This window comes from Ranitomeya imitator, chromosome 4 (assembly GCF_032444005.1).
Source record: "Ranitomeya imitator isolate aRanImi1 chromosome 4, aRanImi1.pri, whole genome shotgun sequence".
Classification (NCBI taxonomy): domain Eukaryota; kingdom Metazoa; phylum Chordata; class Amphibia; order Anura; family Dendrobatidae; genus Ranitomeya; species Ranitomeya imitator.
The window spans coordinates 323,025,024-323,045,211 of NC_091285.1; the positions used below are offsets into that span (position 1 = coordinate 323,025,024).

The 20,188-nt window shown below is 39.9% G+C and overlaps 1 protein-coding gene across 1 annotated transcript; it reads left to right on the forward strand.

The window, feature by feature from the left end:
• Positions 1 to 1,009: 1,009 nt before the first annotated feature.
• Positions 1,010 to 14,831, forward strand: LMOD2 (leiomodin 2). The gene is made up of 3 exons (XM_069764905.1): positions 1,010 to 1,396; positions 3,611 to 5,002; positions 14,601 to 14,831. The coding sequence occupies exons 1-3, from the start codon at positions 1,127 to 1,129 to the stop codon at positions 14,625 to 14,627; spliced, it is 1,689 nt and encodes a 562-aa protein (XP_069621006.1). The 5' UTR covers positions 1,010 to 1,126; the 3' UTR covers positions 14,628 to 14,831.
• The last annotated feature ends 5,357 nt before the right edge of the window (positions 14,832 to 20,188 follow it).

Below are 20,188 nucleotides of genomic sequence, written 5' to 3' on the forward strand. Positions count from 1 at the left end.
CATTAACACAATTTTGGCAATTATTTTGGGTATGCTAATCACTAGTGTATTTCTTCTCTTCAGCCACACATCACCAGTACATGAGTTCAAATCCAATTTTATACAAAACACTCAAACACAATTTATTCTTTCTCTTTTTTTTCCTTTTATTTAGTTTATAATAATTACTGAAAACATCAGACAGAAGGACAATTACAGTATTTTGTTTTTATTTCACATAATAAAATGAATGTAAATAACTGACGTACGTCGCACATGACTGTTCCCCCCTTTTCTTTGGCGCCTTTATTTGAATTTTTTCATGTGTTTAACTGCACGTAATACAAATAGAGAAAAGGGACCGGCACATCTAAGCTAGTGTGAACAGGCGCCAACCAAAGAAAGCATATACCGGTAGGTAAAAAACAGTAAGGTTGCACCATAATGGTGCAACCTTACTGTTTCTTACTTAACTGCGCGTACGTTCACTGTTCTTTTTACATGTGGTTGTCCTGAAGAAGGTTTGACGTTTAAAAACGTTGACAGTAAATTACTTTTATTAATCTCTGGTCTTTGGATCCTTGTTTTTGGCAATCCCACAGCGCAAGTTAAAGTCCACTTTCCCCTTTCATATTGGCATTAGAATCATAGTGATATCCATTTTCAGATGAAGGCAGACAGCTCTATAGTATTCATTACAGTGAGGATGCTGATAACTTATCAGAATGTTTAAAAGCTTCTTAAAATGTCAGCTTATAAAGAAAATGGCCACATTCCTTACAGTACAGGATTATATATTTGATTTTTGACAACTGGCAGGAAGTGTAAGGTTATCAGTGTTCCCTTTATAAGGAACCATATAGTGTGTCCGCAGTCCCAGGCTGTAATTCACATGTGATGTCACTATGTCACTGTCCCTCTATCCAGCTGACGTTTGAGGCTTAAATAGAATATGTCTTCATCCCATTTGTTATAAGGGAACACCCATTGAGCATTTCTTTAAAGGCAGGCTCATCCCATCTATTTTCTCAGTTCGTGCTCACAAAGGACAGGGCAGACAGCTCTGTTATTTTGATCTTCCCTTTTGATACTTTTTAGCTGCCTGTATTGGCTGGTTCTAGCCTTCTCTGTCGCACCCAAGGGGACCATGTCTGCCTTTGGATACAGGAGAGAGATCAGCAAGTATGAAGATATTGATGAAGATGAGCTACTTGCTTCCCTGTCACCAGAGGAGCTCCAAGAGCTGGAAAGAGAATTGGAGGACATTGAACCAGACCGCAATCTTCCGGTTGGAATGAGGCAAAAAAGTTTAACAGAAAAATCTCCAACTGTTAACTTCAGCAGAGAAGCACTAATGGCATACTGGGAGAAAGAAACCCAAAAATTAATGGAAAGAGAAATTGGTGCAAGCTCGGAGGTAGGTTACTATACTGTTTACATCTAAACTTAGATAAGGGTAAAAAGGAACAATCGGGGTATGTGCACACGTCAGGATTTCTTGCAGAAATTTCCTGACAAAAAACGGACATTTCTGCCAGAAATCCGCATGCGTTTTTTATGCCTTTTTTGCGTTTTTCCCAATGCATAGAATAGCGGAAAAAACGTGAAAAATCCTCAAAATTAATGAACATGCTGCTTTTTTTTACCGCGATGCGTTTTTTTCGCGGAAAAAAAACGCATCATGTGCACAAAAATTGCAGAATGCATTCTAAATGATAGGATGCATATGTTTGGGTTTTTAATGCATTTTTATCGCGGAAAAAAAAACGCAAAAAAACCTGAACGTGTGCACATACCCTCAATGTTTCATTCTGCAAATGTCAATATATTTGATCACATACTATTATAATATTAGTTGAAACCTCTATGGCATTTTGTTTAATAACTTTTGATCTGAGAAAATATTAAGAATATATACATATATATTGTATCTATCATTCATTTACATATGTTTTCATTTATATATAACATTTACGGTACATAGATTTTATATATATTTGATAAAGTATATTGATATATTTTAAAAAATTTAATAAAAATGGCTGAAGATGAGTAAACATTTTTTCAATTATATAAAGTCTTGTTATTACAGTTGTAGTTGCCAACATAAATACTGTAAGTAGATGCAAATCACTAGTAATTGTATGTAAAACATAATTTTTAAAAATAATGTAATACAATATAGGGACAGAGAGAGGAAGCACAAGGCTCCGATAAAAAGCTTCCAGTTGTCTCTTGGATTCCCGCCTGATTAGTCAAAGCCCTCCACTTGTGTCTGGTATTTGATTGTTTTCCAAACATGGTAGTTATCGGGGGCTATTATTTGGCTTCTATATATAGCCTCCGTATAATCTCACTTCTGGTTCTACCTCAGTAGAATGACAATGTGTTGGATGACAGTTGGCCTTATTTGTCATCAAATGTATGGTGTCGTTGAAAACCGCTTTCTTTTTTAGCTCTTAGTGGAGTCTCTAAAAGCTTAGTTTTTATAGGAAGTAGTAAACTAAGGCTTGTTTGTCAGTGTTTCTTGTAGCGTATATTGATGTTCTGCTACATTTCTGTGTTAATCCCTTTTTACAATTATTTTTTTTTTCAAAATGTCACTTCAAATTGTTTCTATAATTTGTCAGCCTTATTTCTTCCAAAATTACTATAAAAGTATTTAAATGTATAGCCCTTTTTGTCAGATGTAGCCTCCGATGAGAATTTAGAAAAATGTTTGCATTTTATTAATTTTTTTAAATGACAGAAGAGGGTATTTTATGAGAGTCATGCACATCTATGAACAGTTTGCCCTCTCTTAGGCTGCCGTCACACTAGCAGTATTTGGTCAGTATTTTACATCAGTATTTGTAGCCAAAACCAGGAGTGGGTGATAAATACAGAAGTGGTGCATATGTTCCTATTATACTTTTCCTCTGATTGTTCCACTCCTGGTTTTGGCTTACAAATACTGATGTAAAATACTGACCAAATACTGCTAGTGTGAGTGCAGCCTTAGGCCTTATTCACACATAAGTATTTTGATCTGTATTTCATCAGTATTTGTAAGGGTGCGTGTCCACTGTCCGGATTGTCGGTGCTTTGGACAGAGCGGAAAACCCGCTCCGCCCAAAGCGCTGCCCCCATCAGTACGTGCGGTGATTCCGGATCTGTTCATTGCACACATCCGGAATCACCGCACCCTATACATAGGACCCTGTTATTTACCTTGCGGCGACGGAGCGTTGCCGCAAGGTAAACAGACATTCTGCGTTCTAAAAAGACAAGCCGCATGTCTGTAAATGCAGGGACACTGGATGCGTGTTCACACGCATAGTGGAGACAGGATTTCATAAAATCCCCTCCACTATGCTGTAACATCTGTGTTCAATCTGCAGCTTATCCGGATGTAATCCGGCCCGTGGACACATACCCTAAGGCAAAACCAGAAGTGTCTCCAAAACACAGAACATGTGTCAAGCTTGCAATAATAGTTTTTCTCTGTAAGTTACATTCCTGGTTTTGCCCTACTATGACGGTACCGGTACTTCATAAAGCTAGCATAACAGAAGGTCTACACTGTACAGTGTTAAACTGACAACACAAAGGAAGCATTTAATTATGTAACTTGACACACTTTTTCCTTCAGAATTACAAGGAGGAAGAAGATGAGGAAAGTGAAGAAGATGACTTTACAGGAAGTAACAGTGAGATTTCTGAGGAGGTTTATACAGAAGAAGAGGAAGAAGAAGAAGAGGAAGCCGTGACTGAAGAAGAGGAAGCAGTGACTGAAGAAGAGGAGCAGGGAGAAGAAAGTGGAAAGGAGGATAGTGAAAAGGAAGACATAAAAGAAGAGGCTGCATGTGTGGAAAATGATTGCCAAGCTATAAAAATTCCTATTCAGATACCAGAAATAAAGTGCAATGGAGTTGCTATTGAGAAACCAACATGTAATGGCATCAGTGCAAATCACAGCAAATATAACAGACAAGCTGATGAAACAGTGAACAATAAGACATTTTCAAGTCTTGGGCTCTCAAACCCAACTGTCATTGAAGAAGCTCTAGAAAGCATCAAAATCAATGATCCTGAGACTTTCGAAATCAACCTAAATAACATGGAAAATGCAAAAGCAGACACATTGGTAGCATTTGCAGAAGCTCTGAAAAACAACACTAATGTTAAAATATTTAGTTTAGCCAACACTCATGCTGATGACAATGTGGCAATAGCGATTGCTAATATGCTGAGGGTTAATAGGAATATCACATCCCTAAATATTGAATCCAATTTTATAACAGGGAAGGGAATATTAGCCATCATCAGAGCTCTTCAGTATGCAAACAATGTGCTAACAGAACTGCGATTTCACAATCAAAGACACATTATGGGAAGTCAAGTAGAAATGGAAATAGGAAAGTTGCTAAGAGACAATACAAGTATTGTCAAGCTGGGTTATCATTTTGAGCTGCCAGGGCCTCGCATGTCTATGACAGGCATCCTTACTCGAAATATGGACAAACAGAGACAGAAAAGAATACAAGAACAAAAGGAATCCGGTTATGATCCTGCATCTAACCTAAGGACCAAGACTTTGCAGTTAGGAACTCCAGGGTCCTCGCCATACCCTTCTCCTAAAAGCTCCCCATGGTCATCTCCAAAAGTCAATAGAAAAGTTCAATCTACTGTCACTATATCTGCACCACCACCACCGCCTCCACCACCACCGCCACCACCCCCACCCCCTGCTCCTCCACTACTTCCAATAATTCAAGAAAAAAAGATTCCGACTAGAAATATAGCTGAAGTTATTAAGCAACATGAAAGATCAGCCAAAAAAATTCAAAATGGACACAGTAAGACAAAGGGTAAAAAAAGCAAAAAAGAACAAAATAATATTTTAAAGGAAATTAAAAATTCATTAAGATCAATTTCAGACAAGAAAGGTGAAGAAAGTTCTAGACCATCTACGCCCCAAAGATCTGCACATGATGATCTTATGGAAGCTATACGAGGCAGCAGTATGAGACAGCTTAGGAAGGTATGTATGATCACATGCACATATATGTTTCAGAAAATGAAGCGTTTACATAGCATGCTGCGAGATCACACAAATTAATAATCTTAATACATTTAAAGTCATGGTTATATTTGGCCAAAAAGGCAAGCATATAAATCAACACTCATATTACCAGTATATAGAAAGGGATTTATTCTAATTGAGTTTGAGTATCATTCAAAAACTAAGACAAGCTGGCTGTAATCTGAAGACTGCTACAAGTTGTAGCTTTCTTTTCATGGAAAATATTTTTAACCCCTTCTGCCCGAAGCCACTTTTAACTTTCCTTTCCTATCAAATCTCACTCTCACATATGTCGCTTTATATGGTTATAAATTTGGAATGCTAAAAGAGTATACAGACATTATAGTCTGAGAATTAGCATGAGATCAGAGCTGATTCTTTTTGTGAGGTAAAACATTTCCCTGCATGTTTTTAAGCAGTGTTTTACCTCAAGGAAAGAATCAGCTGTGGTCCCATGCTGTCCTGTCTGTATACTCTTTTCCTTCCTCTCCTGCCCAGGAGCTGTGGTATAATCAGATCATGTCCCTGTATGGTCAGACACAGCCATTACACAGCACACAGTAGGGGCATATTTATAAGATTATCTCAGCATAGGAACATATTATTTAGATACATCCAATTGTGGTAATTCTTATTATGCCAAGATCTACTAATTAAAATGTTGATTAGAATTTACATTGTTCATGGGAAAACCCCTTTAAGCCTCCCCTTGATGCGGATTAGGAATTCATGTATGCAGTTGTCCTTTTGACTTTTGGCATTTGTAAACTTAGATTTGTTGTTGAAGTGATCATTGATTGACCTAATATTGAATAGGCAGTTAAAGTTGGGAGTCGTTTCTGGGCGGGCACTGTGCATTATCTTTATTATGCTAAAACTCAAAATGGCCTTACACCGTGTACAGGTCATAGCTATGTGGAAAACTGGAGAACTGTATAAAATATAGACACTCCAGTATTGCCGAATGTCTATATTTTTCATTAGCATCATTTTTTCATTCACCTATGGATGTGAAGTTCGCAAATGATGAAGTGGGGTTTTGGGAAAAAATGGTGTACATATAAATTTATAAAATCCTTGGAGAAAAAGACTTTGAAATAGTCAATTTCTGCATTTTCAAACTGGATTCCAGGGCTAGCCACACAATCAGAAATCGGAGGCTCATAGCCTTCGGAGGGAACAAGAGGTGGTCCATATGTGATCACTGTCCTTGGGCGTTGTCTCAACTGGAGTTCTGGGGCATCTTGGGGAATTAATTTCACTAAAGGAGTAAAGGTACCTTCACACATAACGATATTGTTAACGATATCGTTGCTATTTGTGACGTAGCAACGATATCGTTAATGAAATCGTTATGTGTGACAGCGACCAACGATCAGGCCCCTGCTGGGAGATCGTTGGTCACTGAATAAAGTCCAGAACTTTATTTCGTCGCTGGACTCCCTGGAGACATCGCTGGATCGGCGTGTGTGACACCGATCCAGCGATGTCTTCACTGGTAACCAGGGTAAACATCGGGTAACTAAGCGCAGGGCCGCGCTTAGTAACCCGATGTTTACCCTGGTTACCATGCTAAAAGTAAAAAAAAACAAACACTAGATACTTACCTACCGCTGTCTGTCCTCCAGCGCTGTGCTCTGCACTCCTCCTGTACTGGCTGTGAGCCGGAAAGCAGAGCGGTGACGTCACCGCTGTGCTTTCCGGCTCCCAGCCAGTACAGGAGGAGAGCAGAGAAGCAGAGCGCAGCGCTGGAGGACAGACAGCGGTAGGTAAGTATCTAGTGTTTGTTTTTTTTTACTTTTAGGATGGTAACCAGGGTAAACATCGGGTTACTAAGCGCGGCCCTGCGCTTAGTTACCCGATGTTTACCCTGGTTACTGGCATCGTTGGTCGCTGGAGAGCGGTCTGTGTGACAGCTCTCCAGCGACCAAACAGCGACGCTGCAGCGATCCGGATCGTTGTCGGTATCGCTGCAGCGTCGCTTAATGTGAAGGGGCCTTAAGAGGAAAAAATAGAGTAATGGGAAATGCCGTCCCTCAATCTGTGTTGAAGGCAAGAAAAGAGTATGAATCCTCCGCTGAATACAGCCTTTGGATTGATTGAGCCATTTTATTTTTCATGGGCGTGTTGTGTGTGTCTGTAGTGTTTTTCATGTAACCAAACTTATTTTGAGGTTTTTTTTTTCTTGTGTAACCAAACTTTATTCTAGGGTGTGTTTGATATATACTTGATTAGATTAGAATATAAGAAAAGAGAAAAAAAGAAAAGTAGAAAAATAAAAGAATAGAATAACTGAAAAATGGAAGAATAAAAAGGACAGATTATAGAAATTAAAAAAATATAAATAGAAAAAATAATAAGAGAATCTAAAAATGTAATAAAATATAAAATATACTATGCGAATATCAGGAAAGTAATACTTAATGCCTGCAACTAACTGATGCTAGCTTTATTTCTACATATTATTATAATAGAAAAACTGTAGTATAAATCCAAGTAGAAAGCCGTTGCTCACTTCTTCAATAAAACGATGCTATATTAATCCATAAGATTTCTTAAAATCAACTATGTTGTATTGTAATTCTATGTATTAGTAAACACACTGTGGTATACGCCAATTATTACAGTAAATTTTTACTAGATTATGTTGTCTCTATATCTAATCATATTTGTTAATCTAAATTATATATGTATTTTTTTTACACTATTTGAAAAAAAAAATCCTGGAACAAAATTTTAACATGGACTCTGATGTATGTTGTTAGAGAAGCTCTCCTTTCAAAAATTTTATTCTATTAATACATTGCAGTTATCATATTACATAATACTGTGTACTTACAATTGCTCATTTTGCCTTTCTACCCAGCTAATTCTTTTCTTTTCCATTAGTTCTATGATATCATGTGATTGAAAACTGACTAGCTGAATTCTTCTTAGCCCTATGTAGAAACAAGAGGTAGATTTTCCCTGTATGAGTCATATGTCACTGCAAAAGTCCCTGATAGGGGGAGGAGCAGCTGGGTCTGGAGTTAAAGAGGGGGAAGACTCATGCAGGGAAAAAAAGACTTCATATTTCTACATAGCGCAATGAAAAGAGAATAATTAAATGGGTAGAAAGGCAAAATGAGCAATTGTAAGTACACAGTGCTATATAATATGATGGCAGCAATATATTAAGAGGATAAATATTTTCATGGGAATGTTTCTTTAAATTCTAATCAGATTACAGCAGCTGCAAGTTACAAACAATTAGTTGGTGGGGACAAAATGCAAAGAAAAATTAAATAAATTCTGGAACAAAGATAACAGAGATGGCAATCAAAGATGTGTGTCACTAATAAGTGATTAGGACAAAGACAGAGAAATGGCACAAATGCAAAAATCCAAGCTGACCGAAGAATACAATTCCTGACCAAAAATCGAGCACGGATGCTGTTTTGTGATGTACATCACTAATCGGCACTATGAAGCTGCAGGATGCAGACATAGAGGTGGTGCGAAGTAAAAAATAAAACTGACAGGAAAAAATTCTCTGCACCAAAAAATGAGCATAAGGCCTCATGCAGACATCTGTGTTGCACATACATGTTGTATCTGTTTTTTTTTTTATGGATATAGCATGCACCAGTTGTAATCTATAGTGTTATTCACATGTCATTGTTTTTAACAAACTGTGTGTCAGTGCAAAACTCACAGAGACATCTAGTTTTCCTCTCACAGCATGAATGAAAAGGGACAATACAAGTCTATGGGTCCGTAAAAACACGTATAGCACACGGATGGCATCCATGTACTCTCAGTGCGCTGTCTGTGTTTAACATCGCAAAGTTGAGAAGAAGCTTTGCCATTTAAGTATCCATCCGTGAAAAACACTGATGACACACGGATGGTAAAAACGGACACACTGATGGTAAAAATGGACATACTGATGGCACACTGATGGTAAAATCGGACACACTGATGGTAAAAACGGACACAATGATGGTAAACATGAACACACTGATGGTAAAAATGGACATGGATGACAATGATGGTAAATACTGACACAATGAAGGTAAAAACGGACATGGATGACAATGATGGTAAATACTGACACAATGAAGGTAAAAACGAACACACTGATAACACACTGAAGGTAAAAATAGACATGGATGACACACTGATGGTAAAAACAGACACACTGAAGGTAAAAACGGACACACTGATGATAAAAATGGACACACTGATGGTAAAAATGGACATGGAAGACAATGATGGTAAATACTGACACAATGAAGGTGAAAACAGACACACTGATAACACACTGATGGTAAAAACGGACACACTGATGGTAAAAATGGTCACACTAATGACACACAGATGGTAAAAATGGGCATTGATGACATTGATGGTAAAAACAGACACACTGATGACTCACTGATAGTAAAAAATAAGCCCTGATGGTAAAAATGGACATGGATGACACACTGATGGTAAAAACAGACACACTGATGGTAAAAATGGACACACTAATGACACACTGATGGTAAAAACAGACACACTGATGGTAAAAACGGACACACGGATGGTAAAAATGGACACACTAATGACACACTGATGGTAAAAACAGAAACACTGATGGTAAAAACGGACACACGGATGGTAAAAATGGACAAAACTAATGACACGCTGATGGTAAAACGAGACACACTGATGGTAAAAACAGACACAACTGATGATAAAAACGGACACACGGATGGTAAAAAAGGACACACTAATGACACACTGATGGTAAAAACAGACACAACTGATGGTAAAAACAGACACACTGATGGTAAAAATGAACACACTGATGGCAAAAAAGGACACACTAATGACATACTGATGGTAAAACCAGACACACTGATGGTAAAAACAGACACAACTGATGGTAAAAACAGACACACGGATGGTAAAAATGGACACACTAATGACACACTGATGGTAAAAACAGACACACTGATGGTAAAAAAGGACACACTGATGACAAAAAAGGACACACTAATGACACACTGATGGTAAAAATGGACATGGATGACACACTGATGGTAAAAACAGACACAACTGATGGTAAAAACGGACACACTGATGGTAAAAATGGACACACTGATGGCAAAAAAGGACATACTAATGACACACTGATGGTAAAACCAGACACACTGATGGTAAAAACAGACACAACTGATGGTGAAAACAGACACACTGATGGTAAAAACGGAAACACTGATGGTAAAAACAGACACAACTGATGGTAAAACCACACACACTGATTGTAAAAACAGACACAACTTATGGTAAAAACAGACACACTGATGGTAAAAAAGGACACACTAATGACACACTGATGGTGAAACCAGACACACTGATGGTAAAACCAGACACACTGATAGTAAAAACAGACACAACTGATGGTAAAAACAGACACACTGATGGTAAAAACGGACACACTGATGGTAAAAACAGACACAACTGATGGTAAAAACGGACACACGGATGGTAAAAATTGATACAATAATGACACACTGATGGTAAAACCAGACACACTGATGGTAAAACCAGACACACTGATGGTAAAAACAGACACAACTGATGGTAAAAACAGACACAACTGATGGTAAAAACAGACACACTGATGGTAAAAACAGACACACTGATGGTAAAAACAGACACACGGATGGTAAAAATGGATACAATAATGACACACTGATGGTAAAACCAGACACACTGATGGTAAAACCAGACACACTGATGGTAAAACCAGACACACTGATGGTGAAACCAGACACACTGATGGTAAAACCAGACACACTGATGGTAAAAACAGACACAACTGATGGTAAAAACAGACACACTGATGGTAAAAACGGACACACTGATGGTAAAAATAGACACAACTGATGGTAAAAACGGACACACGGATGGTAAAAATGGATACAATAATGACACACTGATGGTAAAACCAGACACACTGATGGTAAAACCAGACACACTGATGGTAAAAACAGACACAACTGATGGTAAAAACAGACACACTGATGGTAAAAACAGACACACTGATGGTAAAAACAGACACACTGATGGCAAAAAAGGACACACTAATGACACACTGATGGTAAAAACAGACACAACTGATGGTAAAAACGGACACAATGATGGTAAAAACGGACACACTGATGGTAAAAATGGGCACACTGGTAAAAACGGACACAACTGATGGTTAAAAACGGACACAACTGATGGTAAAAACGGACACACTGATAAAAATCAAACACACTGATGGTAAAAACAGACACAAATGATGGTAAAAATGGACACTGATGGTAAAAACGGACACACTGATGGTAAAAATGGGCACACTGATGGTAGAAATGGACACACTAATGACACACTGATGGTAAAAACGGACACACTGATGGTGAATATGGACATGGACACACTGATCTTAAATAGTTTTTAAATATTTTACTATTGACATATAGGCTGCGCGTAGGCGGTCTGCACAGAGTGACTATGAGCACAGTCATTACAACCGTTGTGACTACTACTGTGTCATTAATGAGGCCCATTATGATTGGTCCTGCCATAGACAGAGCCACACACCAACCGATCAGCAATGTAAATGCCCCTTTTTCTGAACTATACTATTCGCTGTAATTAGTCAGAGACATTTGCCAATTGCAGTGATCACCTTAGCAAAAACAAAGTACCGATGCATGAAAATTTTGGAAGTGATTAATGGCAGTATTACAGCTCTGTAGTGCAAAGTCATGAATTGAACATAACCACAATAAGTCAGCCATTGGTCAGTGCTATATACACCCTGTGATTTCCTATGGGCAATAGGCCTAATAGATTCCAAAAATTACATGTTAACTTGTAAAAATAACTTTGCTGCATTACTACAACTCACATTAGTTAAAGAAAACGATCTTAAAAACATAGAGGGGATACAATAAAAGTCTCTAACATGGATGTGTGCATGAACCTTATGATCTGAAAGGGGAAGGGATTTTATCAGCAAGATTTATAATATTTTATTGTCCAAACCAAAGTACACATTTTGTAAAAGAATAAAACCTCCACATTGTCATAACCATTCTGTGGTTTTGTTAAGAATGTTAAGCACTAAAATCTTCCAATTTTAGCTAAGCCTGCGACTACTTAAACACTAAGCCACAGGCTCTGCATCTGTGTCACATTTTTTAGCCTGTAATCAGCATCAAACTGGAGAACCTCGGGCCCACCAGAGAAAATAATTCTTGGGCCCCACTATGTAGCTACATAGAAATAAATACAAGACCACCAATTGTGCGATAAGACGTGCTAATATCCGGTATAAGGTAGTACACATCTTAATTATGTAGCAGGATCTGGGGTATCCCCCTCTTAGAATATAAAGTAGACCCCTCATAGAACATAATGTAGCCCCCTCATAGAATATAATATAGCCCCCTCATAGAGTATAATGCAGCACCCTCCATAGAATATAATGTAGCCCCCTCATAGAATATAAGGTAGCCCCCTCAAGTAGTACAATGCAGCCCCTCCATAGAATATAATGTAGCCCCCTCATAGAAAATAAAGTAGCCTCCTCATAGAATATAATACAGTTATATAGACTATAATGTAGTCCCCTCATAGGGTATAATGCAGCCAGCCTGATATAGTACTAATATCCGGGTATAATATAAGATAGTACATGTCTTAATTATGTAGCAGGAGTTGGAGTAGCCCACTCTTAGAGTATAAAGTAGCTCCCTCATAGAAGATAATGTAGCCCCCTCATAGAATATAATGTAGCCCTCTCATATAATATAATGTAGCCCCCCCCATAGAATATAATGTAGCCCCCTCATAGGGTATAATGTAGCCCCCTTCATATAGCATAATGCAGCCCCCAACAGAATATAATGTAGCCCCCACATAGTATAATGCTGCTCCCTCATAGGGTATAACGCTGCCCCCCTCATAGGATATAATACTGCCCCACTCATAAGGTATAATGTACCCCCCTCATATGCTATAATGTTGCCCCCCTCATAGGGTATAAGGCACCCCCATAGGGTATAATGCTGCCCCTCATAGGGTATAATGCATCCCCTTCATAGAGTATAATGCACCCCCTCATAGGGTATAATGCACCCCCCTCATTGAGTATAATGCTGCCCCCCTCATTGGGTATAATGCAACCAGGACTCACTGACATATATCTATCTATATATATATATATATATATATATATATATATATATATATATATATATATTAAAAAACAAATACAATACTCACCTCTCCTCCTTTCTCCCAGGCTGATTCCGGCTTTGGTGTCAGCAGCTGCACTCACTGCCGTCTGCCAGACACACAGCAGATGCGCGATGAAGTGACGTCATCATCACGCACCTGTTGTGTCAGAGGCAGAGGGGAATGATGGGAGAGGAAGCGTCATCTAACGCTCTCTCCACCATTATTGCTTTCAACTATAACGGCATCTATGACTTACGGTTCCATAGAGGCTGTGTGGGCTGGGGGCCCCTGGAGGATCGGGGGCCCTGATCTGCTGGCCCTGATAGCTGGCAGTGTTAGCCGGCTGCTGCCACTATTAAAGTGAAATGAATATTCACCCCTCTCCACAGGGAAGAGTGAATATTCATTTCATTTTAGCAGTGGGGAAAGGCTTTAGCGGCAGCAGCTGACTCCAGCCTCCTATCACCTGCTGCTGCTCCGCTGGCACCGGGGGCTCCCACAACAGCTGTGTGGTGTGCCGCTATTAGCAACACGCCACTGGCTGGGGGCCCCTGGAGCAGCTGGGGACCTAGGCAGCTGCTGGCCCTGTATGCCAGCAGGTGTCAGTGCCTGGGCCCACCAGAGAATCCTCCGGTTCTCCGGTGGGCCAGTCAGACCCTGCCTGTAACATACATACTAAATAATTCCAATCCATGTATTATCACTCAGGAGAATAGTGTCCGTTCTATTTAAAGGGATCCATCATTATTTCATACAAATAAGGTTGAATGAAGAGAACTGTATGTGCCCACAGTTTGTAATGAACTCTGAAGTCGTATCCATTGAGGATAGATCTAAAGGACTGAGAAGCCTTGGCATAATAGCAAGCAAAACAATCTTAGAGTCTACTTTTGCAGAAAAATGTTTGAAAATGTGATTTAATCGTTTAACTCTGTTCACTCTAAGCTTATTGCGGTCAGCAATCTGGAAAAGAAAGAGTTAAAACAACAGACTTATGAGGTCAACAAGGCCAGTAATATCAGCAAACTGGTAGACCCCATTAAAGTCAAGAGGATCCATCAGCATTCACTGGTATCAATTGCAGAAACTGAAGCCATAAGGCTAGTGTGAACAGAGGCTAACACCTTTTCCATTAGCTTGGGGTCACTGTGTCTAACAAAATAGTGAACACATACAGCTTGCATACAGAACACATACACTTTGATTAGATAAGCTTTATTTTTAAGAAAATAACATTTTTTTGTAGAGAAATACCACTGCCTGGATGTCTAGTAACAATCTCTTTGTTTTGCAGGTGGATATTCCAAATGTACTCCGATAAAAGCCCATTCTAGAAAAAAATAAAAAGCTTTCCCAAGTTATACGCAATTTATGAAATATATCCGTGACCTAGCAACCTGCACTCTTCAAGATGAAACATACATCTCCAACATTTTAACCGACTGAAAAAAAACTTATGTAAATAACTTTTTTTTTTTACATATTTACTTTTGTGTATTGTAGAATAAACTATGTTCAAAATGGTCACGAGCCTTGTGATTTGCACTAAAACGCTTTATTTGTTTGGCTTACAACTTTTTAGGAATATGCAATAAAAATAATAATATTTCCGTTGAAAAGTTATTACTCTGAGCAGAACTACAGTGGCAATATGAAGGATGTGCAATAATTCTCTGTCTACGACAGCGTTCAAGCATCCGCTTTGATAAGTATTTATTAGGTTTAAGAGTGAAGATTTGGGAATTTGAAGAACTCCACTATAAAAAAAATGTATAAAGGGAATCTAACAAAGTTCACAAAAACTGGCATGTAAAAGTTTTGGCACCCCTATATACTACTATCTAGTAATCATGCACGGTGTCAAAACTTTTGCATTGACCCATATTTTCCTTGTTGTAAGTTTAAAAAATGTAAAAGATGAATATATATATATATATATATAAATACTGTATATATTCATCTTTTACATTTTAAAAATTACAACAAGGAAAATGGGTCAATGCAAAAGATTTGTCACCCGGCATGATTAGTAGCATACTTTCAGTTCTTGTTTTAGACATTTTAATCCATTCTTCCTTGAAAAATTATTCCAGTTCTGGGAGATTCCTGGGTCCTATTACATGCACTGCTATTTTGAGGTCTAATCACAGATTTTCAATGATGTTCAGATCAGGGAACTGTGAGGGACATTGTAAAACCTTCAGGTTGCACCTTTTGAGCTAGTCTATTGTGGATTTTGACGTGTGTTTAGGATCATTATCCACTTGTAGAAGCCATCCTCTTTTCAACTTCAGCTTTTTTTTACAGATAGTGTTATGTTTGCATCAAGAATTTGTTGAAATTTCATTGAATCCATTCTTCCCTCTACCTGTGAAATGTTCCCTGTGCCATTGGCTGCAACACAACCCCAAAGCATGATTGATTCTTTTTTCTACACCTATACCTTTGATTATTGTGGCGAAAGACTTCTATTGTAACCTCATTGGTGCACAGGAGTTGTTTCCAAAATACATCAAGCTTGTTTAGATGTGTTTTTGCATATGTCTGACGCTGAATTTTATACTGAGGATGCAGGCAAAGTTTATTTTTGATCACTTCGATGAAGGCCATATTTGTGCAGGTGTCTTTGAACAGTTGAACAATGTACCACAACTCCAGAGTTTACTAATCTTTTTGAAGGTCTTTTGCAGTCAAGAGGAGGTTTTGATTTGCCTTTCTAGCAATCCTACGAGCAGCTCACTGATATTTTGCTTGATATTCCAGACCTTATCTTAACCTTCACCGTTCCTGTTAGCTGCTATCTCGGGCAACTTGAAAACACTTTGCTATCTCCTTACAGCCTTCTCCTGCTTTGTGAGCCTCCATGAGCTTCATTTTCAGAGTGCTAGGCAGCTGCTTAGGTGAAACATGGCTGCTGTTTTTTGCACAAAATCAGAGGAGGGTGGGTTTTTATAAAGCTGGGAAATTTGCATCACCAGGCCTTTCCTAACAATGATAGCGAACAAACCATAACCCTAACAGGCTAATTAAGGTCAGAAACCTTGGTCAAAATTATCTGAGCACATAAATCTCCAAGGGTGCCAAACATTTGCATCGGTCCATTATCCTTTTTGTAATTTTTAAAATGTAAAAAATGATAATATACACGGTATTTTGCGGATTATAAGATGCACCCCAAATTTTGGGGAGAAAAATAGGAAAAATCTTATGTAATAAAATGGTGGTGCTTCTTATAATTCGTGCGTTTTATTGCTTACTGTGGGGGGCAGCTGCTGTGGAGCAGGGTCCCAGGAGGCAGGAGTTGGGTGATTTTGTGGACTCCAGGCTGGCAGGAATGGGTATTCGGAGGAGTGACGCTGTGGGTGTTCAGTGGTGCTAAGGCTCCGCTGACATTTTGTTAAAGCTCGAAGCCTCCGCACTTCCATGGTTTACATTGCAGTGAACCCTGAGAAAATGGCCGCCGGGGGTGGCGCATGCGAAGATTGAGATCTCGGCCACCGAACACCAGCAGTGTCGCACCTCCGAATACCCCCTCCTCCCAGCCTGAGGTCCACAGCATCAACCCACTCCTACCTGCACCAGCAGCAACCCTGGGACCCCGCTCAACCGCAGTCGGTAAGGTATATTCAAATTGTAAGACCCCATTTTCTCCCAGAATTTTGGTGGGGACAAGTATGTCTTATAATGCGAAAAATATGTCATCTTTAACTTTAGGCCCTTTTAGAGATCATTTCATTTTCAACTTGCTTAAATGTTCACAATATCAGTAATTTCCACTGTGCCATTGTAATTTCTCTTGTAAAGAACCTGATGATTCACCCTGCTTTGCTGTTATCTGATTACATCTCCATAAAAAGGGAATACAACCTAAAGAAATTTACTGTATTGACTTCTTTGTTTTAATGAATACTTGTATTCCAATTGAAAAGTCGAAGCATATTTTCTTACAGGTCTGCATTGTGCTATTCCTCAATTGACAAGTGAATATTAACATTCCACTGGTCAATAAACTATGTTCATTCATACTAAAAAAGAAAGTAAAAAGCACTGGCGCTCCTGATAGTCCCTAGTGGGGAAACAAAATTGCTGAATGTAGCGTGCTGCTGGTGATTGTGACAGGTTCTGTGTAGACCTGTAAAGTATATAAAATGAAAAAGAGTGGTATTCACCTGCGCTGTCTACAAAAACGAACAATAAAATGAAAAATAGATGAATAAATGAATAAGAGAGCACTTACTTAATGAGTAATCATTGGTTATGCAGTGGATGTTGCAATGGGTCCTTAAAGTACTACCAGAATCTTAGGGGAATGAGGAGAGAAAAAAAAAAAAAAAAAAGGGGGTAAATGTTTGTATTGGTGAATATAGTGAGACTAAATAGATTTATAATATATACTCACTCAGATATTAAATGTAAATGTGCAATGAAGAGATGTGATCCCTGTGTATCTGCAATTGATGCGGGTATTGTGATGACCACGGTTGCTTAATCTTCAGAGGTTTATAGTAGATGCCCCTGCTTGGATAAATGTACAACCTTTATAGGTAATGGTGGTTTTAAATAAATGTGGTCTAGTTTTCCCAGTACACAATAAACTTACTGCTGGTGGGAGTAGTGCAGGATTCCGTTAGGTTAAGGTAGTAAGATGACCATCAGATACTGGCTGACAAGGATTACTGTGATTAGAATTGATTGCCCATATGTTGAGATGAGGAGAAATGCTCCCCTAGTATGTTGGAGCACTAATATGCCACAATTGCTATGTGCACATAAAATATGCTATACTCACTGTGGTGCTGAGTGCGGAGGGAAGCGGTTCCGGAAAGTCTGAGCCACCGCTAGGTGTACCACTATGACAGAGCGGTGGGTTAAGGAGAGAGTGGCGGCAGAAGCCGTGCGACCGCGAAACCTTGCGTGCCCCGGCGGGATGCAGCGCTGAGGTAGCGGTCGGAGAGGGTGGGCAGAGCTGCTGGTGACGTCACCACGCTACGGGGCTAAAGAGGACAGGTGTGCTAGTATAGCTAGTCAGCAAACCAATGCATTTCAAGGGCTCAGGCCCTCTTCATCAGGGTTATGTTCATTCATAATTCCTAAGATAAATAATGGAGAAATTATACAATGCAGGGTTCCATGAAAAGCTCTGGCATTTCATGGGAAATACAAGTGGGGTAGCCTGCCATGTGAAAATGGTATCTGACAGGCAGACAGGATGATATAGAGCAGGAGGAGCTAATCAGATTGCTATTTAGATTTTTCTGGGGAAAGTTTTAGTAAAACTTTCATTCATTGAAATTCCTGTTTTTTTAGCGAAGTCTCCCTAAGCTAGAAGATCGTTGGGTACAGCCGGGACCAGCTGCTTGGAAAGCATCACCAAACCAGGGATTCAAGCTTGAGGAGGCTAATTTGCATATTCCAGGTGCCTTCTGGGAAAAGCGAAGTCTCCCTAAGCTAGAAGATCGTTGGGTACAGCCGGGACCAGCTGCTTGGAAAGCATCACCAAACCAGGGATTCAAGCTTGAGGAGGCTAATTTGCATATTCCAGGTGCCTTCTGGGAAAAGCGAAGTCTCCCTAAGCTAGAAGATCGTTGGGTACAGCCGGGACCAGCTGCTTGGAAAGCATCACCAAACCAGGGATTCAAGCTTGAGGAGGCTAATTTGCATATTCCAGGTGCCTTCTGGGAAAAGCGAAGTCTCCCTAAGCTAGAAGATCGTTGGGTACAGCCGGGACCAGCTGCTTGGAAAGCATCACCAAACCAGGGATTCAAGCTTGAGGAGGCTAATTTGCATATTCCAGGTGCCTTCTGGGAAAAGCGAAGTCTCCCTAAGCTAGAAGATCGTTGGGTACAGCCGGGACCAGCTGCTTGGAAAGCATCACCAAACCAGGGATTCAAGCTTGAGGAGGCTAATTTGCATATTCCAGGTGCCTTCTGGGAAAAGCGAAGTCTCCCTAAGCTAGAAGATCGTTGGGTACAGCCGGGACCAGCTGCTTGGAAAGCATCACCAAACCAGGGATTCAAGCTTGAGGAGGCTAATTTGCATATTCCAGGTGCCTTCTGGGAAAAGCGAAGTCTCCCTAAGCTAGAAGATCGTTGGGTACAGCCGGGACCAGCTGCTTGGAAAGCATCACCAAACCAGGGATTCAAGCTTGAGGAGGCTAATTTGCATATTCCAGGTGCCTTCTGGGAAAAGCGAAGTCTCCCTAAGCTAGAAGATCGTTGGGTACAGCCGGGACCAGCTGCTTGGAAAGCATCACCAAACCAGGGATTCAAGCTTGAGGAGGCTAATTTGCATATTCCAGGTGCCTTCTGGGAAAAGCGAAGTCTCCCTAAGCTAGAAGATCGTTGGGTACAGCCGGGACCAGCTGCTTGGAAAGCATCACCAAACCAGGGATTCAAGCTTGAGGAGGCTAATTTGCATATTCCAGGTGCCTTCTGGGAAAAGCGAAGTCTCCCTAAGCTAGAAGATCGTTGGGTACAGCCGGGACCAGCTGCTTGGAAAGCATCACCAAACCAGGGATTCAAGCTTGAGGAGGCTAATTTGCATATTCCAGGTGCCTTCTGGGAAAAGCGAAGTCTCCCTAAGCTAGAAGATCGTTGGGTACAGCCGGGACCAGCTGCTTGGAATGCATCACCAAACCAGGGATTCAAGCTTGAGGAGGCTAATTTGCATATTCCAGGTGCCTTCTGGGAAAAGCGAAGTCTCCCTAAGCTAGAAGATCGTTGGGTACAGCCGGGACCAGCTGCTTGGAAAGCATCACCAAACCAGGGATTCAAGCTTGAGGAGGCTAATTTGCATATTCCAGGTGCCTTCTGGGAAAAGCGAAGTCTCCCTAAGCTAGAAGATCGTTGGGTACAGCCGGGACCAGCTGCTTGGAAAGCATCA

Bases quoted from the DNA above. Each gene is read 5' to 3' on its own strand.
- LMOD2 (XM_069764905.1), top strand. From the start codon at position 1,127: ATGTCTGCCTTTGGATACAGGAGAGAGATCAGCAAGTATGAAGATATT. The intron at 1,397-3,610 runs GTAGGTTACTAT...TTTTTCCTTCAG, and splicing joins AAATTGGTGCAAGCTCGGAG to AATTACAAGGAGGAAGAAGA. The intron at 5,003-14,600 runs GTATGTATGATC...TTTGTTTTGCAG, and splicing joins GTATGAGACAGCTTAGGAAG to GTGGATATTCCAAATGTACT.